Source organism: Dipodomys ordii, unplaced genomic scaffold (genome assembly GCF_000151885.1).
Source record: "Dipodomys ordii isolate 6190 unplaced genomic scaffold, Dord_2.0 Scaffold110, whole genome shotgun sequence".
In the NCBI taxonomy this organism is placed as follows: Eukaryota; Metazoa; Chordata; class Mammalia; order Rodentia; family Heteromyidae; genus Dipodomys; species Dipodomys ordii.
Window position 1 is genome coordinate 3799878 of NW_012267326.1, and position 23724 is coordinate 3823601.

The 23724-nt window shown below is 41.1% G+C and overlaps 1 protein-coding gene across 1 annotated transcript in view; it reads right to left on the minus strand.

The window, feature by feature from the left end:
- Window positions 1-23724, minus strand: part of Gadl1 (glutamate decarboxylase-like 1) — a 212531-nt gene that overhangs the window by 161749 nt on the left and 27058 nt on the right. Inside the window, exons 2-3 of the mRNA XM_013028478.1 lie at window positions 6638-6810; window positions 1501-1627 (exon numbers count right to left, since the gene is read on the minus strand). Of these exons, the coding sequence (XP_012883932.1) occupies window positions 1501-1627; window positions 6638-6810 (300 nt within the window). The remainder of the gene's footprint in view (window positions 1-1500; window positions 1628-6637; window positions 6811-23724) is intronic.

A 23724-nucleotide genomic window follows, 5' to 3' on the forward strand; every position in this document is an offset into this window, starting at 1 on the left:
TTAAGTTCTGTGTTAATTTATGATTGATTTCCATGGTAACGTTATGGAAAATAACCAGTAAACCGAAAAATCTACTGCATTAAATGTCATTCTCCACTTCTGACATGCACTATAATAATAAGATATGTATCTCTGCTTTTGAAACGCTGAATTTTTTTGAAACACATATAAGTCTTTCCCAGGGGAACCTAATCCAATTATTTTTAGCCTGATTCTATGATACTTTTTCACTAAATTTAGTCCAGTGTCAGAATTCCCAAAGTGTAATGCCTCCTGCATAGTTTTAAGTAATGGATCACCTTCACAACACACTAAGACATAACTTCTTTTTTTCGGGTACTGGGCCTTGAACTCTAGACCTCATTGTTTACGAGGCTGACATTCTAAAGTCACACCACCAGCCCTTTTGGCTGGCTATTTTTGAAATGGAGTCTCACAAACTTTGCTTCCTGGGTTAGGCTCAAACTGTGATCCCCCAAATCTTAGCCTTTGAAGCAGTTAGGATTATAGCTGTGAGCCATCTGTGCCCAGCTGAGACACGAATGTTTTGGTAAGTTACTCTCTCACGGTTAAGACTTGTTCTCTAGGTGAATAGGGCACTTTAGTCAAACATTGCATTTCAGTGTGTGGCTGACATCACATCAGCATATTCACAAGAAATGATAGTGGTTGTGGGTTACTGTGAGGCATTCCTGCAAAATTTACCACATACTCATTTTTCTTACATCTGCCTTGAGTACTTTTTATCCTACCAGATTTGATAGACTAATTTAGTAATTAGCAACTGCCAAGAGTTAATCCATGTCTCCTGAATAAAAATATTCCTGCTTATATGAAAAACACTCTCTAAGCCAAGCATGATGTTACACATCTATAATATCAGCTATGGAGGAGGCATCGATAGGAGATCACAATCCAAGATGGCTCCCAGTCAAAAGTAGAAAACCCTTTCTGAAAAATAAAGTAAAAAGAGATAGGGTAGTAGCTCAAGTAGTTAAAATGCTTGCCTAGCAAGTATAAGGCACCGAATTCAAACTCCAGTACTATAAAAATAAAAATTAAAAATTATAACACACCAACAGTTTTCCTATCTATACATCATAGCCCTTGGTGGGAAAACAGAATTAGGGATTAAATGGACTATTGCAAAAACATCAGAATCACTACTTTTTTTTTTTTTTATCCAGGCTTGGTATCCCATAAAGATTTTCTTTTTCTTTTTGGGTCCGGTCGTGGGACCTGAACTCTGGGCCTGGGTGCTGTCCCTCAGCTCTTCAGCTCAAGGCTAGCACTCTACCACTTGAGCCACAGCGCCACTTCCGGCTTTTTTCTTTTTGCTTATGTGGTGCTGAGTAATCGAACCCAGGGCCTCAGGCATGCAAGGCAAGCGCTCTACCACTGAGCCACCTTCCCAGCCCCATCCCATAAAGATTTTCTTAGCTTTATGAAAAGTGCCAGGGCTTGTCAAGAACATATCAGGGAGTAAGCTGGAGTTCTTACTGGTTTTGACACTGAAGTGGATGATATCTTGGCAGAGTTTCAGGAGCCGGTCATGTGGCTCTCCGGTGTCCCTCATCTCCAAGTCCAGGAGTTGTCTCAGTTGTTCTGGAGGCTGCCATTCACACACCTGGAGGTTGAGCACAGCACACTGTTAACCACACACCCAGTCCAGCCCAGGACAAAGAAGAAGTAAGCAGCTGGGACTCAACCTTATGAAGCTCCAGATAATGGGAGACACAAAAAGAGCTATAACATAGCACAGATATCGATGTGACCAGTGAGGGGGCATCTGAGCTAGGCATGGCCAGAGAAGGACTACTGGAGGGCCCATGTCAGAGTTGTGACACAAATTCAAAGAATGAATTAAGCTGAGGTCAGAGGATACAGTGACAAGAAACTGTAAAGCAAGGAGCTTTCTGCATCTCTGGAAAACTGAGTGTGCTTGAGGAAGAAAGATGCTTATTAGCAGACCTGGCGTCTTATATGGCTCCCTAAGTTTGTTCTGTGCAGGTACCCTTACACCACATGATCTACCAACTAGCAGTCAGAGTGATCCTCTTATCTGAGGCCAAATGCATCCACTGGCTTCTTCAGAGTAAGAGCTAAAGTCTTCACAAGGATGCACATGGATCCTGCATGGCTGCCTTCCCCAGCTGCAGCACCCCACCAGTCTCTTTGAGCTCTACTTACTTCCTGGAAGAGTCATTGCCATTTCCTTGAGCACACTATGCATATTTTCACCTTCGAGTCTCCATATGGCTGTGCCCCGGGCATGGAATGCTTCTCCTTCAAACACCTTTAGAGCTAACTCCTTCCCTTTGCTCGTAACTTGCTCAAACATGTTGCTTTCTCAATGACAGTAACCCTGAGCCTCTGACTTAAAAGCCACTACCCTGAAATGGTAATTCTTTTGTATATTGCCTTTATAACAACAACAAAAAATGTAAAAACAACAAACAAAATCTATCACTGTCATTGCCTACCTGATCTCCATCTATCTCCCTGGTTTTCTTCACTCTCCTTTATGCCTTAGTCCTTGTCATATTCAGATACACAGTGTGGTACTCACTTGTCTATTAGTTCAATATAATGTCCTGGAGAGCACAGGCCTGTCTGCTCATACACAGATCCAAATAACTAACACAACCTACTATATTCAACACACTCAATAGAGATGTATAGACTAAATGAATGAGTATGTGGAGAAATAAAGCAAGTTGCATTGTGGGGGCCTTCTGGGATTATTACTGAATTTTGCTTAGTTCTAAAGAAGCCACAGTAATGTTTAGGATAGAAGAATAAAATGGCCATGTCTATGTTTTGAATGTTCACTTGCTTTCCTATGTGGAGATTCCAAGTAAAACTATAATAGCTATAATAAATCAGGCAATGGTGATCTGGTTGAGAGGGCAAACAGACATAAAGTACAGAGTCCCCAGAAGGATTAAAAATGCAGAATAAATAACCTTTGGAAATGAAATCAATTCAATATTGAAGGTGAGAAGAGGAATTGACCAATTCTATCCCTGTATCTTCTATCTTAGATACAGAGTTTGCAGGTGGCAGTGGGGCCACAGAAAGATCTATTTGGGAATAGATAGAGTGAGGAGTTTCAAGCATCCAAAATAGATGTAGCTGTCAGTGTGAGTCTTGCATGAAGGACAAGAGAGAGTCCCAGGGTGTACTTTGGTGATGCACTAGCAGACAAATGACATGGCTCAGAGAACCTATAGGGAGGAGAGGAGAGCCCAGGAGTCCCCAAAACATCAGCCCTTGAAGAAATGACATGTGGAAGACAGGCCAGAGAGGAAGGAGGAGCTAAAGAACCACTAGTGATGCCCAAAGGAAGAAGAATGGCTGCTTTTAGCAGCTCTACTGCCAAACACAGTTGAGAAGTCAAATTGGAAAAAGACAAAGTAAGCATGGAAATCGTTCCAAGAAGGAATCTTGAAAAGAGCAGTTTGGCATAGAGGTGGGAACAGAGGTGAGAGTAAGAGGGTAGGAGGTAAAGTAGTAGAGGAAATGAGGGACTGTAGAGAGCCTTAAAAAGTTCCTTTGTGGCCAGAAGCCAGTGGTTCTCACCTATAATCCTAGCTACCCAAGAAGCTGAGATTAGGAGGATCGTGGTCTGAAGTCAGTTTGGGCTTGATCCCCTTTCAAGCAACATCTGGGTGGGTGGGGTGCGCCTGTTATTCCAGCTATGTGGGAGGCTGAGATCAAGAGGATTGAAGTTCCAGGCCAACCCAGGCAAAAAAAAAAGTGCATGATAGCAGTCAATGCCAGTTACAATGGAAAGCATGAAATAGGTGGATTATAGTCCAACCTCTGGCCTAGACAAAAAGGAGACATTAGATTATAGCAAAAATCACTGATGTACCAAGGGCTGGAAGCACAGCTCAGTGGTTGAGCATGTGCCTAGCAAGAGCAAGGCCCTAAGAGAAAATGGAAGTTTTCCTATCTTGATCAGGATGATTGTCATATGACTACCCAAACCTCATGAATCATAGCACTTTTTTTTCCAGTGGCTGAGAATGAAGGTCTACTGGAGAGACACCTTCCAAAGTGTGGGATTTGTTTTTTTTTAAGTGAGCAAATTTAGAGGTATATAAACTTCACCCACCTCCACCAATTCCAAATAGCTTTTACCCCTACTTCATGTGACTAGAAAGCCTGCACATCCACTACATTGTGACCAACTTTGTGTTCCTTATTGGTCTTGCTGGTAATTTAGGATCACAAGCCTCTCCTCTTTTTTTTTTGGGGGGGATGCTGGTACTGGAACTTGAACTCAGTGTTTTTGCTCAAGGATGGCACTCTACCACTTCAGCCAAAGCTTCACATCCAGCTTGATGTTATTTAAATGGAGAAAAGAATCTCACCTCAGAGACTTTCCTGGCTGGTTTTGCACCTCACTTTGAGTAGCTAGCTAAGATTACAGATGTGAGTCACCAGCACATGACTTCCCTTCTCATTTTGCTTCTCATTGGTCACTTATGTGAGCCCTTCTTTCCAGATGAAAAAAAAAAAAGTTCCCTTGCTAGGTTAAATACCTAGGGCTCTTCTGCAATGCTGTATGACTTTCCTTCCTGCTTTTTTCAACATCTCAGAAATTAGCATCCCACCTTATTTTTTCTCTGCCCATCAGTCTTGAGAGGTAGCAGATGCCCATCTTTTGGCCCTATAAAGTCCATTCGGTACACGATGGGACAGCTATTTGTATGTCATGTTGGCTGCCTGTGGCTCATCTGTTGTTATTGATAATTTTGTATGGTCCACAATAATGTTATGATTATTCAAACGACCCTTGACAGAAAAAAGGTCCCTACCTGTGTACCAGAGCCCTTGTGACCACTCTCCTGTGAACGCTAAAAGCCTCGCCTCAAACCTACAGTATCTGTCCCTTTTGTACTGTGTCTTATTCTTCAGGGAAGATGTATCCTTCCAGTTAAATTACCAATTCTGTGCAAAGCTGGGCATTTATTTTGTTTCTTTATGTACTTCACAACTGAATTGAATGCCTTTTAAACTCAGTTATATTAACAGTAAATACATAGTGACTGAATGAAAGTTAATTTGAAAATATTGTCAAAGGAACAGAGTGCTCCAAAACAATGTCCAAAATATTTCACAAACACAGAGAAGACCAGACAATGTGCAATTATAAATATAGAATTTAGATGGATAAGAAACTCCAGCTCTATAGGAAATGTAGCCCCTCTGTACAGTATTGTTACAAGAAAAAATATATAAAAAAGAAAAGAAATGTCATCAGCTGAATGCTATTGCCTCACACCTATAATCTTAACTACTCAGGATGCTGAGATTCAGAGGATCACAGTTCAAAGCCAGGCCAGGTAAAAAGTCAGGAAGACTCCATTTTGAGTATCAGCAAATACTCATGCTGGAGGTGTGGCTCAAGTGATAGACTACCAACAGAAAAAGCAATCAAAACAACTGAAAGGCAATGAATTCACTTCCTGTACTGAAAAATAAAAGAAAAACAAAAATAAGGAACGGAAAGGAAAGGAAAGAGGAAAGGAAAGGAAAGGAAAGAGGAAAGGAAAGGAAAGGAAAGGAAAGGAAAGGAAAGGAAAGGAAAGGTATGGAAGGGCCAGGAAGGAGAGCACAAGACAGGAGAGGAGGAAAAAAAGAAATGCTGTCAATGGACATAGCTCAAGTTGTAGAGCTCTTGAAAGCCTGAAGCCCTGGTTCAATCCCCAGGACTATGGAAGAAAACATAAAACAAACTAAAATAATCAAATAAATAAGTAAATAAAATACCATCAGTGGGTTTGCCTTAAACATAACTATCCTATGTTCAGAGGCCTTGTGAGCATGGGAATTGTGTTAATTCCCTCAATATCATATTACCAAAATTTCAGAACAAATACCACCACACTCATAATCATTTTCAAGTGATATTTAATTTCTACTAATATAACAGAGGGGCATCTACCATGCGTTCATTTGTTGGTAGTCCACCTCCAACATGGAAAGTATTGAATGTACAAAAAGAAAATTGAGTGGTTTTTAGGAATAGATGGAGAAGACTCTGAAGCGAAACTGCCTGGATTTTAGTCCCAGCTCTGATACTTGCTAGTCTGTGATCTTTGGACAAGACCTGTATGCTTTCAGTTCCCACTCCTTCTCCATTTGTAAAATGAGGAAAGTAAATAGCCCATCTCTTTAAGGTTTGTGTAAAGATAAAAAACAATACATGTGGAGAGTGCTTTTTATTGGTGGGGGAGAAAGGTGATGGGGGCCTGGGGAGGGAAGGGATACTAGGGGGAAAATAAAGGTGTAACAATGCTTGTTAGGAAATGTACTTACTACCTTACTCATGTAACTGTAACCCCTCTGAAAAGTATCTTTATAATAAGAAAGGAAGTGTGCCTAGCACACACTGATGTGTCATTGAACTCAGAACTTCAAATTCTTGCTTGGTTTCCTACCCTCCCAGGGATGGAGCTCTTCCACTTGGGCCACACCTCCACTTCTGGCTTTTTGCTGGTCAACTGGAGGTAAGAGTTTCATGGACTTTTCTGCTGGGGCTCACTTCAAACCTGCAATCCTCATAAGTAGTTAGGATTATAGGCATGTACCTCTAACACCCAGCTAATAGATTTTTCATATTTACCTTCTCATTGACATCCGTAGCTTTTAAAACCACTTCTTCCATTATTAGCCTACAGGCCTCTTCCACGAACTTTTCTCCTGCTTTCACATTGGTTGTAGGGCCATTCAGTATAACTCCATCCACCAGAACAGCACTCTTCTTCCTCAGCAACATCTCTTGCTGTTCATTGTCTCCTGGAATCATACAAACAAACTGTGATCCACAGGTAAACTAATCAGCTCACAGAGCAAAACACAGGCCAAAAAAGTAGACCACCATCTCAACTCCAAACAGCTTGATATCATTTAATATGAAGGTACCATTTGGAGTGAATTTCATATGGAACACTATGTCATGGCCTAGTTAAGACAGTTTCACAAAGCTACCAGTTTGTGGGGCAGTAAATCCATCAGGTGATACTTGCCCCTCAGAACTGAACTGAGTCAGCACACCATGTGGATGATGACCACTGGCTATGTATAAGAGTGGGTATGATCAGGAGGGTTACCATTGTGTAACCTGTGACAATGACATTGAAACAAAGAAAAGACAAACATCTTTCATAATCAGAGATGGCTTACAAAACATCCCCAGAGAAAAGACTGACTGACATTACAAATGTGTAATAGCTGCTATCAGAGGCAAGTCCCTCTTCCTACCACAGGAGGGACTACAGCTGGCCAAGGGTCATTTGGACAAAAGGAATGGGATTTTTACCTGGAATTAACCTCACCTCTGAGCCCTTGGATATAAAGTATATGATGTTTGTTCTATTGGGACAATGTGTAGATGCTGTATGATTGAGATAGCAAGCCTAGGCCTTCCTTTCCTTGTGGAAATCTGCTTAACATTTCTGAGCCTAGAAAGAAGCTAGGTCTGTGCACCTGGTCATACACAAATTGTTCTTACCAAAGCACTAATGAGTTTGTGGAATGGATTCTGGACTGAATTTTGTAAGCTCCATGCTGCATTTTGATGGTTATGCATCATAGAAAGAACTGAGAAGGGTCACGTGAAGACCTTCGAGAAAGTCAGTATGGAAAGCTTCAAAGCAGAGCTAGCTGCTACTTCCAGAACCACAGGTCTTCGCTAAATAGAAGCACTTCTTCCTCTAGTTCATGGAGCTCTGGTCAGTTTCCCCACCAACTAAACTTTGAATTCTGTATACAAAGTTCTATTTTTCTTTCCTGTGTCATCTTCTTTAGTATCAGGGAGAATTTTTGGCTCAAAAATGTTCACTTTTCAAATTTCCACACTAATGTAAAGAAAGATCGGTTGTATGTATGTATGTTGGTGCACATGCGTGTGTGTGTGTGTGTGTGTGTGTGTGTGTGTGTGTGTGTGTGTGTACGTGTGCTGGAGCTTGAACTCAGGACCTAAAAGCTGTCCCTTAGTTTTTCACTCAGAGCTGGTGCTCTACTGCATGAGCCATACCTCTACTTCTGGCTATTTGGTGGTTAATCAGAGATGAGTCACACAGACTTTCCTGCATAGGCTAGCTTTGATCTCAGATCTCAGTCTCTTAAATAGCTAGGATTCTATATATTATAAAAATTTCTATTGTTACTGATTTCTCTAACAGTATGCTGTTAACGTTTGATACACCCTTTAGTTCAGTCATTAACAAATACAAATGGTGTCCAAGAAGACATGGGGTGAGAAGGAAGAGCCGTGGCTAGTGCATGGAAAGAGTGGGGTCTTTGCACATGGGCTCCACTTCACCCCAGGCAGCGGCACATTGCCTCTTCCATCTTCTGTCAGCTTCTACTGGAAAGGTGTCTCTGCCATGGCTTATGACACAGCCAGATGTCACACCCAGAACTGAGCTTTAAGATGCACTGCACTTTATCTGAAGGGACATTCCCCCAAAACATGTTTTCTATGTTTTAGAAATAAAATGGGAAGGAGGGCAATTATTCTGGGAACCCTGGTTGTGTCAATAAGCAGAGCTATCATTAGGCAAATAGAAAAAGTGAGATTTTTCAGGCTTTTATTGCCCAAGGAATTATAACAGCTCTTAGACCTCCCAGAGTATGTCTTCCTTCCCCTCTCCTTCCCTCCCCCCAACACTCACAATAAGATTTTTAAATGTCAAACAGCTACTTGAAACTAGAATAGCAGTGAAATTTAAATCATCACTCTCTTCACACAACTGATGAAAGAGATCCCTATAATTCATACAATTATCTAGGGAAAAAATACCATAGGAAATCCATAAAGAATTGAGTCTAGTTCAGCTGCCTTTTTCTCAGTAATCACATTTTATTCTTCTGATCATTGGAATCACATGCCTCTCCTCACCTGCCTTTGTCCAGGTTGGAACAACTTAGTCCCCATCCCCTTGGGACTCTGTGGTCTACTCAGGATGTAATTTGGAACTATCTTTCTAACTGAGAGAGCTTAGAGTAAAGTTAAGGAATTCTCAAATGGTATAGGAAACTCCCATAGCCAGTACATCCAGAACTTCAGTGCTTTTCCACTCCCACCTATCCTCAGTCCAAATCACCATCCAATGTTTATCTCTTCAGTAGCCTCCTAGCCAAGCCCCCCCCATGGTGTGTAGACTCCTCTGCACAGGGTAGTTCCTGCATCCCTGTGAGATGCTTAGCTAGAAGTGCTCTGCTCTGACTATGATTCCTCATCTTATCCAAGTCACGTCATAGACTTCAAAAGAAAAACTGCCCTCTTCCTGTCACCCATACTGCCTAGTCTGCCATCTCTGATCCCTACCGTGGGCCTTAATTCTCCTCTCAAACATCACTTTCTTAGGGAAGTCTTTTTCAATGAACCTGCACAGCATGCAATCAAATTACTCCACTAGCTTGCTTCTCTCCCTGTACTGCATAGCAAATAATGCCGTGTGACATAGGATACCCATATATCAATATGTTCTCTTAGCTGTCACCTAAGAGGCCATATTCAGGATGGAGAGAAGTTTGTGTCTGCTGGCTTCAGCATTGTCTGCCCAGCCCTAATGCATTCAAGGCAGTTTGTAGAGTTCCGTAGATATCTCTTCTCCATTGACTCATCAGCCAGTGGGAAGGCTCTGCCTCTGGGCTATTATGGCCAGCTGTCTACATGCAAGCTTCTGGTCTGAGCTCACAGGAAAGAGACTGGACCCAATCAAGCAGAAGGTACCTTTCTTTGTCTGGAGGTGGGGCAGATACTGAGGCAGGGTAGAACAGGGAAAATGAAGTATGAGAAATAGTAGCCAGGAATTCAGAAACAAGCACTTGTAGGAAGAATTGCTCCATTTCTTTAATGGCTAGAGATGTTGAACATTTCTTCATGGTCTATTGACCATTCTAACTTCTTCTGAGAAGTCCCTCTTTAAGTCTTTAGCCCACTTTTTGTTGTTTCTCCAGGGAAAAAAAGCAATTAATAAATGGGGATGGGAGGGAAAAACTGGGAGAAAGCAAGGGAAGGGAGGGTCTCATTATTCAAAAGAAACACACTCTTTCTCTGAATTATGTAACTGTAACCTCTCTCTACATCACCTTTCCAATAACAATAAAGTTTTTTAAATGAGTAGCTCTATTAGAGCTCTATTAGAGCACTGTTTTCTTTGCTTTAAGCCTTCTACCCTCTCATAAGCTGCAATATTAATAAAGGAGAAAAAAGAAAAGGAAAAAGAGCAGCTCTTTTGCCCTTTGGCCTTGACTAATGGCCCCAAATAATTAGTGTGCTCTGGAAACTCACTCAGTATCTTAAGGATACTTATCTTGGAAAAATAAACAGAATGTACTTGATACGTGACGTAGAAGTACTTATCCTGGAAAAAATAATACTTGGGAAAATAGTTCCAAGTTGGCATAGAATATGTTTAAAAGTTTTACTTATTTCAAGTATGGACATCTGTCTTGAAGGGAGTAAGTGGAAAAAAAACCATCCTTTCTTTGAAAGAATGCCCAGACATCTTTAATAGGCAGGTCAATCTTCAAGTCTCTGAGCTCAATTGATAAAAATGTAACAACAAGAGAGAATAAATGTACCAGGTGTCACATCAAAGGAAAACACCTATTCTAAAGTGACTTTAATTTGAACTGAACCCCAACCTTTTATATCACAAAAGACCTTGGTGCTAAAGCGCTCACTGTATTTGCTATCAGATGTGTCCATCCTCATGTCTGGGGTGTGGACTATCTATCTTTCCCTTTACTTTGCTTTTACTAATAAACTTCCTTGATCTTTACTTTGATGTGTTCTCAAATTCTGTTCTGCAGTAATATCAAGATCTCTGTATCCAAGTGCTGGGTAGAGATCTCCTCCCTGTTAGAGGCCTCCTGCCTGGAGCATCACCAGTTCTTTGGCAACTCTGCCAGGACCAGCATCATCAGCTCCAAAAACTATGCCATGGTCCAACACAGCTGATGGGCCAGAGAAGAGACAGGGGGACTAAAAGAAGAGCTCGGAATCAGGCAGGTCTGCACAGCCTCTGATTGTTAAAGGAACCACACATAAAAGGATCCTCTCTCTCTCTTTCTCTCTCCCATGCTCTCTTCCTCATTCTCCTATCTTCTTTCTGGCCTCTCTCTTTTTCCCAGTGCTGGTCCTTTGCTCTTCTGAAGCAGCCCCAAACCACAGCCTCCCCTGGGATCACACTTCCCGATGAAGGCTATTCAACCCTATCTAGAATGAAATTCTCACTCCTGCATTCCCATCAGTCCCTCAAACCCATGCCCTCCCTAAAATTCTACACAAGCCCAAGGTTTGCCTTGATTAGAGATACAACTACTCTTAGCAAACAGTAAGTCCATCTCAAATACTGTTGCACAGGGAGGTGCTTTTCTTTTGACAAAGGATGGAAAGAAGAAACAGAGATAAAGCCTGAAACAGTACCTGGAACAGAGTGCACAATAAATGGCAGCAGGTCTTAGCTGTCTCTAGAAACGTACAGTGATGTGTAAAGGAGCTTGTGAGTGACCGTCAGCGAGCTACCACAGTAATGAGATGGGCTTGGAGTGATCACGTGACTACATTGCTGGTGTGGAAGAGTTGGACAAGGGACTACAATGACAGGGTTGCCCAAATGGGGTGCAGGACACAAGAAGGCCACCAAGTCTGTCAGCCACATGCCTCACATTGTTCCTTTCCACTGCAGTTATCCATGTAGAGGTTGTATTTCTTGTTGATGATTGCAAACTCCCATAGGGAAAAAAGATACAAAGCTCAATTTGATAGACATCCCAGGAAACAGAGTTCAAACACTGACTTCCCACAGCTCTCAAGGACTGATTGGCTGTGGAATTACCTAGGAAGTCATTTTACATAAGTCTACTCAGGCATTCCAAATATCTCATACACACACACACACACACACACACACACACACACACACACACCACAAGTAAATGAGCTGAGTTCCAATCTCAGTTCCAAGTTCTAAGATCTCAGTGTAACATCACCTCTCCATACCCCAACTCAATCAGCTTTAAAGGAAGAGACAAGCTGGGTAATATAGTACACTAGCTGTTAGAAAGGCTCTGCATAAACCAGTGAAGACTCAGATTACTAGATTCGTCCTCAAATGATTCTGTTCATAGATGGAGCAGAATTTGAACTTTGTTTTTCCCTGTGGTATGGGGTTTGAATCCAGGGTATCTCATTTGCTGTTTAAGCACTCTACTGCTTGAGCCATGCCTCAATCCAGCCCTGTCTTGCATTTGTTTTCCTGTTAGGATCTCTTAATTTCCCATACATTCAGCCTGGTCTACTCAACCTATATCCCCTACATGGTTGGAAGTATGCCACCACACCCATCTTGTTGGTTGAATTGAGATCTCGCTAATTACTTTGCCCAGAGTGACCTCCAACTGCCATTCTCCTGACCTCTGTCTCCTGAATGACTGGGATGGTAAGTATGAGCCACCATGCCTGGCCAGAATTTGAACTTTTAGCAAGGACTCTAACTTGTACTAACAGTACTATCATACATGAATATGTAGGTGCCTTTGCAAATCGCTATTCTGGGTGAACTTTAAAGCATTTTCAAATCTCAATTCTTCAGTTGCCTAGGTTCTCTCATTCTTTAATAGCTATTTGATTATTTCAATAACCACTTGTCACTTACTACTATGTGCCACATACAAGGTCAGGAGAAAAAGATGGAAACTGAGTCCTTCCTTGAGTCCCTCCTCCCAAAGACTCACTGCAAAGTCTCACTAGGAATTCCTTGAATGTGAGTTCACTTATAGGTGTGAGCCACTGGTGCCCAGTCAACACAATGTTTGGTTTATTTGTTTGTTTTGCTGGTCCTGGGGCTTGAACTCTGAGCCTAAATGCTGTCCTTTGAGCTTCTGTGCTTTTATAGGCATGAGCCACCAGCATGGGGCTAATATGATCTTTTGAATGTAAGTAATGTGGACATTTGGAGTTCAGATTTAGAATTTCATGAAAAGTCAGAGTGTTGGAGAATTCACCTGAATCCCAAGATTTGCTTCTTTTTTAATAGCTGAAGTAACACGCCGGGACCCAGTGGCTCATGCCTGTAATCCTAGCTACTCAGGAGGCTGAGATCTGAGGGTCTTGGTTTGAAGCCTGTTCAAGCAGGAAAGTCTCAGAGATTATCTCCAATCAACCACCAAAAAGCCAGAAGTGGAGCTGTGGTTCAAGTGGAAGAGTGCTAGCCTTGAGCAAAAGTTCAGGGACAGCATCCAGCCCCTGAGTTCAAGCCCTATTACCAATACACACACACACACACACACACACACACAATCTGCCATAACAAATAACAGCAGTTTCCAAATTTCATCACTCTTTATGTCAGTGACTCAATGACAGACCACTGGGATAGTCACAATGATCCTGGGGGGGCGGGGCGGAGAGAGGAAGGTTGAGTTGAAATTTGCATTGGTGCCATTTGATAGCAGTGAGCAGCCCAATCAGGTCAAATTTCTCTTCTACATGACTCCAAACCTAGTAAATGAAAGCTTCTATAAATTTCTCTCTTTTGTGGGACTTGAACTTAGAGCCTGAACACTGTCCCTGAGCATTTTTGCTCAAGGTTAGTGCTCTACCACTCTGAGCCACAGCTCTACTTCTAGTTTTTAGGTGGTTAATTGGAGATAAGAGTCTCACAGACTTTCCTGCATGGGCTGGCCTTGAACCACAATCCTCAGATCTCAGCTTCCTGAGTAGCTAGGATTATAGGCATGTGCCACTGGCACCTGGCTAATTTCACATTTTACCAGTTAAAACTACCACAATATTCCCAATCATTTCTGATAGCCCATTATCTCCAGTAGGAACCAGTTTGTTTTCATCGATAAAATGAGGCCCTGTACAATACCCTAAGGGTAGACCTACCACCTCTAAACATGAATGCATAATTCTCATCCCTGGACACTGTGATTCTGGTCATCTGGCTTTCACTCCAAGTTCAATGGATTCCTAAGCTCAAGGCTTAAAGTATGGTGGATCAAAGTTCAAATCCTAACTCTGCTATCTATGACCTTAACCACAATTTTAAAATCCCATGTGATCTATGTTTCTCAACAGCAAAACAGAAAAGTGACAAGGATCTTGTCTTGAATCACATTTGAATGCACCTAAGCCTCAAGGCAAGTGCCCATAACAGTGTAAAGAACGAGTAGACAATGCTAATGTGACTCAATCTATGTGAACTCTCACAGTACTCAGCTAGATGTTATAGTAACAGAATTAGGGTTTTGTCAGAAAGTCTGCCAACTAGAACAAAGTATCCCATCTGAGTCTCTCTTTGTTAAGTGAAAATTAGCAATAGAAAAATAATGCTTGCTTCTGATGTACAGAAAAGGAAGTACAATGGAACAAATAGGAAATCCAAACACCTAGCTGGCAGGTGAAGAAACCCTTCAGTGCCTTCACACTGGGACCAAAAGAGGCCAAAGGTCAGAGCCTGGAGAGCTCAGTGGCTAGCCCATATTAACTATTACTATGACCATACTTGAATGGTAATAGTCTGAGCCCTCAGGCTTGTACCTGGGTTTAGAAGTACACCACAGATCCTCTGTTCTCAAATGATTAACTTTAGAAAGAGAGCATGGAGGGAACAAGGACAGGGAAAACTGGGTGTTTAAAAACTGAACAGGTATCGTTTTGCTCTGGAAATTTTCAGGTAAGAAGCTTCTAATATGCTTAAAGAACAGATACTTAATTTCACTGATATCTCTGGTACTGCCAACCTCAGACTACTGGCATCCCCTTCAAATCACACCTGTTTCAAGCCACGTTTACTGTCTGAGAAACAACATATCAAAGAAAGAGTGACAATAAACAATCTACAAAGAAGATGACTTAAGTGTTGGGAATATGGCTCAAGTGGTAGAGAACCTGCCTAGTAAACATGAGGTCCTGAGTTCAAGTGTCAATTCTGCTAAAAAGAAAAATAAAATTTTTAGAAGAAAAGATGACTATAGAAAACAAATGCTAAGAAATAGCAATAACAGCTGGGAATCAGTGGTTCCTGTAATTTTAGCTACTCAGAAGGCTGAGACCTACAGGATTGTAGTTCAAAGCCAACCCAGGCAAAAAAAGTACAAGAAATTGTAACTCCAATTAGTCAGCAAAATGTGGAATCATGAGTCAAGTGGCAGAGCACCAGTCTAGCAAATAAAGGCCCCAAGATCAAGTCCTACTGAAGACAATAATAATAATAATAACAAATATAAGGCAGTTGATGCAGAAACACCAACAGTCTGCATTATGACAACAAATGCCAACTGTGAACATAGCCCTATGATATAGTGCAATCACCCCTGGCTTGGAGAGTGACACTGCAAATAGGAAATCAAAGAATTAAATGAGAAAACAATACATACAATTTTCTTCATTATATTGTTAAGGTGATGTACAGCAGGGTCACAGTTACATGCATAAGGTAATGAGTACATTTCTTGTCAAACTTGTTACCCGTCCCTCATTTTTCTCCCACTTTCCTTCCCCAAGTGGTACAGTTCATTTTGAGCATTTTGTCTTGTGAGTATCACTGCTGCCTTGGTTCACCCTTTGTCCTTTGTCTCATAATTTTGTTGCTCCCCTTCCATTCTCTAATTCAGATAAGCATATATACAATACCAGGGTACCAAAATCAAATACAGTGGCAACAGGGGATATGCCATAGGGGGGAAAAAAAAAAGTAAAAAGAAATCACATAGTACATTTAAAAAAAATAACAACAAAGAAAAACCTCTTGTTTCCATGTCTTGAAGTTCATTTTGCTTAACATCATCTTATATGATCATATGTAGATAGCTATTGAGCTATTCTGCTCATCTGCTAATACTATCCTACACATATACTAATTATTACAACTGAGGGAAACCATGGGATCTATATTTCTTTCGGCCTGGCTTACTTCATGCAATATGATTTTTTTCCATGCATACAATTTCCTTAGTCTCTTTTTAGGGTTACATTTTCCTGAGCTGAAGTGCACAGTGAATGGATCATTTTTAAATTCATACTTTCATGAAGACATACTCACTGAACACCTATTATGTGCAAGACTTTGGAGCTGGCAGTGTTGGGAAACTTCATATATGAATCAGACACACAGATGATGACTTCAAAATCCAGGAAGCAAAAGAAGATATGGTTAGGAAAAACTGGGAATCCCATCCAGAAAGGATAAAGTGTTATACCTAAAGTCAGACAAAATACACATTAAAATTCCACCTTGAAATTCAGCGCTGCTGATTGCAAAAGTCAGAAAGTCTTCACAATACATGGCATTGGAGGTTGCTCTTCATTTAACCACTCTGCAAGAGTACTAGTTGTCAGTCCAGCAGGGTGTGACATGCTTCTAGATGTGTTATGAACAGAGAGACAGACAAATTCACAGCTACTTAAGGAAAGTTGTTGGATAGGGTAATAAGGAAACAAACAGATGAATAATGAAGGAAATTGCAGCTTTTCATAAATGCTTTAGAGGAAATGACCTGACTTGGTAAAAGAAAAACAAAGATATATTTGAGATTTGGTTAGATAGAAAGGGCTCTGGAAGAGGAGATGTTTGAATTAAGACATGTGAAAAGACATGGAAAGGTCAGGAAGAAAGAACCAGAAAATGAAAACAACACATTGGCTTCTTCAAGAACCAGAAAAATAAGCTGGATGCTTATGGCTAACACCTGTAATACTCAGGAGACTGAGATCTGAGGATCACAGTTGAAAGCCAGCCTGAGGAGAAAAATCTAACAACAGCCAGAATAGAGGTGTAGTTCAATTGACAGAGCACCAGCCTTGAGTGAAAAAGCTAAGCAGGAGAGTGACGCCCTGTGTTCAAGCCTCAGTATCAGCACAAAACTAAGCAAACAAAAAGGAATAGAAAAATACTAGCAAAGCCCCAGTGCAAGGAAAAGAGGAAAGAAGGAACAAAATGAGGGCTGGGAAGGGCAAACTGCAGGCAAGTCAGGTTAGCTTGTATTTTCCTCTAAAAGCAACCAGAAGTCACTAAGAGCTTTAGACAGCATGAGCTCGTTTCCATTTGTAAGAGCTTATTCTTCAGGCCATGTAAAGATCAATGTAGAAACAAGATACTGCTTAGAAGGCTACTAGAAAAAAACAGGCAATTCGAGATGGTGACTAGAGTTCAGAAGAGCATGAGGAGATAGAGTGAGGGATACAACTTAGAAGCCATTTGGCTGTGAAGCTGAGGAACTTGCTGACTAGTTGGATGCAGGGATCAAGGAAAGAAAAATGATTAAAGAAAGTTAGTGATTCCGAAGCCTGTTTCTGATGCAGGGAAAGCTGAAAAAAAGTCTAAAAGGCTAGAGCTGGTGTACGCAGGTCACAGAGGGGTTTGACTGAATTGGTTATAATAGGGCAGAAACAAAGACTATAGCAAGGAGATTTGAGATCTAGAAAGCATCAGGAGCTAAGCAGAGAAGTATGCCATGCATACCTGTGGGTTCTGATTGCTTGTGAACTGCAGGGGCAGCATCTGTCTGTAAATGAGAGAAGGCACTGTGGAAAAGGTCTGGGGATTCATCCCACAGATTCTTGCAGGGCTGAGGGGGTTAGCTGCCACCAAGGAGGCAGCCAGAGGCCACTAAGGCCTTCTGAGAATCAGGAGGTACTGCAGAAAGTTCAGTTAGGTGTCGGTATTGCCATTATATGGAAAATTAAAAACTGAAGGTAAGCAGAGTGTATTCCTAGCTACTCAGAAAGTCTGAAATCTAAGAATCAGTTTGAAGCCAGTTAGGCAGCAAAGTCTATGAGACGCTTATCTCCAATTCATATAATCCTAGCTACTCCGGAAGCTGAGATCTGAGGATCATGATTTGAAGGCAGCTCAGGCATGGAAGTCCAGAATTAATCAAGCCAGAAGGAGAGGTGTGGCTCAAGTAGTAGGGTGCCAGGCTTGAGCAAAAGGGCTGAGGGATACCACCTAAGCCCCAAATTCAAGCCCCAGCTCTGCCTCTTCCCCCTCTACCCCCCCCCAAAAAAAAACTAATTGGAGGCAAGGAGGCCCAATGTCAGTAACCCAGTGAGGCAGCGAGAGCAGAACAGAATTCAAGATTGTAGATTTGTATTTATTTATCCTTTTTCTTTCGGTAAGATTACTAGACCAAGCCCTGCAACTATTTATGGTATGAGAATAGGATTGTTGTGCTATCTATCTTTCACCAAGTCTACTTTCTAAAATGATCACTGGATGACATGGTGACAGAATAAGACAGAGAAAAGATTATTATTGTGTGCATCGGCTCCTCTCTTTCCGAGCACAGATGACCATAACACATTTCTGGAAGTGACATGTTGCCATTGCCCTGGGTTTTATTCTTATGAGATCCTGTTGTTAACATGCAGGAGATCAATTGGATGATGCATATTGAACTGAAACACCACACCATGTTGCCTCTTTCAGCACATGAGCCCCCCAAACCCAACCCAGCTTTGGAGAGGACAAACTTCCTATAGGGGAACTCCTGAGACAGCCATGAGAGCTAGCTGTTATCCCCCAGTGACCAACAAACACAGGGGACTGTATTCACTTACTTTTAATTTCCAAATGTTTTCCTCCTACAGGGCACCAGGCAAGCAATTAGGTAACCTGTTCAGGAGGGTAGATTTTCAGCAACATTTATTGCTGCCACTTGAGATAACATTACTTGGCAATTGGTTGGCATTGTATGTTTAGCTTGTCATATCAATAGGAAGCTCATTCATTCGTCTGCAATACATTTCTGATGAATATTACTTCAGTTTAAAAGGCCTGCAAGGCAATGGACTTGGTGAAGGGACTAGACCTGGCATCTTCATTCTAAAAATTCCTTCCCCATTCTTCAGCTCCAGTCTGGAAAACTTGGCCTTGATTGAAACATGTTATTCTGGTTCAGCAGTAGGCACTGCACTCTGGTATAGTACATCTCCCATAACTGTATTCACTCTATCTTTCTGTTTCCCTACAGTCACACTGCCTGTTGGTATTTTCCTCCTCTGTCATCTAGGCTTTTATGCTCTTACTCATCTTATCTTCTTTCACCTTGACATGTATTTCTGTTTTGTGAGTAGTATGAAAGTTCATTGTTAACTTGGTAGTGTGTGTGTGTGCTCATGTGTATTTGTGCATGTCTGTGTGTACATGTGTGTGTGTGTGTGTGTGTCTGTGTGTGCTCTGTACACATGGAAATGCCAGTACTGGGGCTTGAACTCAGGGTCTTACACTCTCTCTTAGCTTTTTCACTCAAGACTGGTATTCTACCACTTGAGCCATGGCTCTGCTTCCAGCTCTTAGGTGACTAACTGGAGATAATAGTCTTAAGCACTGTCCTCCCTGGGCTATCTCTGAATCTTCAATTATCAGCTTCCTGAATACCTAAAATTAGAAGCATCAGTCACTAGCATTTGGTAGCATTTTTGACAAGCTTGCATTCTAAAAGAAGTATCTTTCACCTAGGACACTCCCTTGGTAAGACAGTCCACCAAACCAGACTCCTTTTGTTGGCATTTTCAAGTAGCTAACATTCTAATTTGCAGATTGTGTGTGTGTGTGTGTGTGTGTGTGTGAGAGAGAGAGAGAGAGAGAGAGAGAGAGAGAGAGAGAGAGTACGTGCATGTACATGCTGCTACTGGAGCTTGCAGGGTTTGAGTACTCTTCCTGAGCCTTATTGCTCAAGTCTAGCACTCTGCCACTTGAGCCACAGTTCTATTTCTGGCTTATTTTTGGTGCCTAATTGGAGATAAAAGTTTTGCAGACATTTTTGCCTTGGCTGGCTATGAACCATAATTCTCAGATCTCAGCCTCTTGAGTAGCTAGAATTACAGACATGAGTTGCTGGCACCAGCTAATTTCCCAATTTTTGAAGACCTCAGTCCTTAACTTTCTCCAATTTTATGAGTTATGTGAGATCTTCCCAATAAACTTGTCCTTTTAATGAGGAGGAGTCCTTCTGTGTTCTGTGAAATAGAGAGATATGATTCATATTCTGTGTAACTGGATTCTAAGTTTATTTCCATGTACAAAAGTTTAAGCCAACCTGGAATAATTTACTAAGAATACTTTCCATATTCTTGGGACAATCAGAGCTAATCACCTATTTTTACTGTTCTCCAAAATTTGGAGTTACCATCAGAAATTGTGCTCTGTGTGTGTATAGGGGTGGGGAGAGTATTCATTTTCTTCTTGTTCTTAAATTTCTATACTCTCTAGTACAAAGTGCTTAGGCTCAATACCTGACTTATGAAATGGTAAGCCCTCTGTATATCACCTTAATTAATAACAATATTTTTAAGTCCAAAAGCAACAGGGACATGCAAAGGGAAACCTAAAATGGAGGGTCCTTTAAGTCCTCACAGTGGGAAAAATGTTAGCTAGCAGGTAGACAGAAGTAGTGGGCACAGAAAGAAGAGATCACAAGTTCTCTTGAGGAAAATGTACTGTAATTAAGCTTTCCCTTTCACAGATGACTAGCCTCTGTTAAGATCAAACAGACCATGGATGTCATACGATGTCACAAGAGTTTTTAGGCTTCAACTCACAGGAAGATTAACTAAAGTCTTTCAAATCTTTCATGTATCAACAACAAACGAGGCCTGGAATAGTTCACCTTAACACAACAAAGACCAGGGCCTATAAACCATATCCTAGGAGTCCGGTGGATCTGACACAGTACTCATTTATACTTCATAAGTCTGTAAACATCCCCTTAGCTTCCCAGCGATTTGGCTGATTCTGGGAAGGGACTTAACATTCCAGTTCTCTAAACTATAGTAAAAATGGTAGTTTTTTTTGCTTGGGCAAAAATAATTGTTTTCATCCTACTGAAAGTAAACTTTTATTAATGTAATTTTGTTATCATCTTCAAAAAAGTGTTTTAGAAAAATATGTGCATCCAAAAATGTAGTGTAAGTTATAGATTCTTTAGTAATTTGTGTGTGGGGGGTTGATACACTTTTTAGGTATAGTCCAGCATAAAGAAAACAAAAAATATAGCTATACTTATAAAATAATAACAGCCTATAGAGTTAGAGAGAGTTAAATTATGATGTCTTATAAAATCTAGAGGTTGGAATATTTAAAATTTGGAGATACTAAAGAACAGGAGCCTTAATGGACAGTCTTTTTAAGAGACTGTGTCCTGCTTCTAATTAACATTTATGGTTATTTACAATGGACCAGCTACTGAGGAAGTACATATATGGCTTATCTCATCTGATCTTCATTGTAACCTTATTATAGAAGTATTTTTTATTAACTCCTTCTTACAAACAAGAAACTGAAGTCAGGAAGATGATGGGAATTAGCCAAATCATACAACTAATAAGTAAGTGGCAAAGCCAGGCAGCCAGCTATCCAAAGTCCAGACACCTTGCCAATAATTACTTTTCCCCTCAAAAAAGGTAAGCAAGAAGATTGCTTCCTGTGTCTCATCAACCACACTAAACTATTTGGACACGTATTTTGTACTCCTTGAGCAATAAGCAATTATGTTAGAAGTACGCATTAAATTGCAATGTGCTGCAATTTAATGTCTAGTTTTAAAATCAATTTGCTTGAGTGTTGACTTCAAGATTTTAAATGTATTCCAGTTAACCAGCAATTTAAATGAAAATTTAAATAAATGCTATAAATGGATGCCTCATTTGCATGATCTGTTGATTAACTGTGATATGGGATTCATCTGTGCCCAGGGCTCTGATACTACCTTCCAGACAAGAAGAGGATAGCTACTCTTAGCCCTCCTGTGCCTCACCCTACATGCTGAGATAGTCACATGTGGTCGCTTAAGCGTCAGAAAACTAAACCGGCCTAAGCTCTGACGTGGTATTACTAAATAGGGTAGAAAAAGCACACTGTGGAGCTGCAATAACTCTCCAAGGTATTTTTATCTTTAAGTAAAAATGGATAGTCTACACTGCCTTCTGGAGAAAGAGCGATGGCTGTTACTTGCAGGGCTGATGCCTTGCTGAGTGTGGTGTGCAAATGCAAGGCCAGAGCTGAACTGCTTAGTGAAGCAGAGAAAGGGATAAGGCGCCCATCAACATAGCCCTTCTTATCCTATATGCTCACAGAATCTTCCTGACCCCTACATACAAGTGGAGCAACTATTCTAAATTTTTCACTTGCCCAAGAGAAACAACGGTGGTTGAAGCTACATGCTAATATGTACTGCTTGAATAGAAAATCTGGAGCTCTGAATGTTGCACACACATCCCTGAGTTACCCTGATGGTGAGAGCCAGAGCGCTGTTCAGAGCATAACCACAGGACATAATCAGGACATAACCACACTGACTATTGTTCCTTAACTGAGACTCACTTTGATGCAAGTTTGGATCCATCTAGAGGGCTCAAGGATTGAACTCAGGGTCTGGACACTGGGCCTTAACTTTTTGGCTCAAGGTTGATAATCTGCCATTTGAGCCACTACTACCCTTCTGGCATTTTGCTAGTTCACTGGCAATGGATTTCTCTGACCAAGGTGGCTTCAAACTGCAATTCTCAGATCTCAACCTCCCGAGAAGCTAGGATTATAGGTATGAACCAATAGTGCCAAAATTACCATTTTTCTATTCTCTTACTGTCTAACCTAGGACCACAAACTATGCATATTCTTCCCAGCAACAACATACAATCATTCCTATCAGATAAACTCCCAGGTCCTAACCTATGACTGAATTAGGCTTGACGTCCAAGATGTCATGATCTGAACCAGGTCTTCAGGCAGACAAGGCTGCCTAATTGTAGTTCATCTTAATCCATAGACCATAAATTAACAACACAAGCAATGAGATCCAACACATACACACAACAGTGCTATGGAATCACACTACAGACATGCCCAGGAAAACAGGAAATTCAGGGCAATTTCTTGCCCATAGCAGTTTTGAAATTCAGCCTATACTTACTGTGCATGGTAGATAAGGTCTCTAGGGTGTCTTCCTAACCCACAGAAGCAGCTAAGTGGCCAGGGCTCTATGTCATTCTTGGAGGTCAAACACAGGCACAGGGATAGGTAGGCTCAGGCAAGCTGACAGCAGCAGCTTCTCTCTCTCCTCCCCCATTCTCTGGTTCTAGACCCTGAGAGATACGAGCTGCCCAAGGAAACAGCTTCCTTACTCCAGTCCTTTCTACAATCACAGGCTGACATCTGCCATTCCTAGATTCTAAGATTCCTCTCCCCCATTTCACCCTGACAATTTTGACATTTCCATCAGGAGGTGTGTTAGTAACTTATTTCTGATTTCCAATTGCACTGTACAGAATTTTGTTGGATTCACCCACATTTGGGTGAGTTCCAATTCATATAATAAATTCCTTATTCCATAATGCTTCTTGTACAAATATGATATGGTATTGAATCTTCACAATAGCTAGGCAAACTATATACTAAACTTTCCCTTATATAGATATCACCCTGAAACTGAGAAGATAGGGAACTTGTCCAAGTCTGGACAGCTAAGAGGTAAGCTTAAATTTGAATTTAGGTTTATCTGAATCCCAAGTCTGTTCTTGTAACATTTATTCTCCTTCTATGAAAAGTGAGGCATAGGGACATGATGTGTTGGGAAACTTGTCTCTTAAGGAAAGTGCTTTGCCTTTTTCTATGATGTAGACTCATCTGGTGGCTAATTTCATAGTCACTATGCTTTGCCTTTTTCTATGATGTAGACTCATCTGGTGGC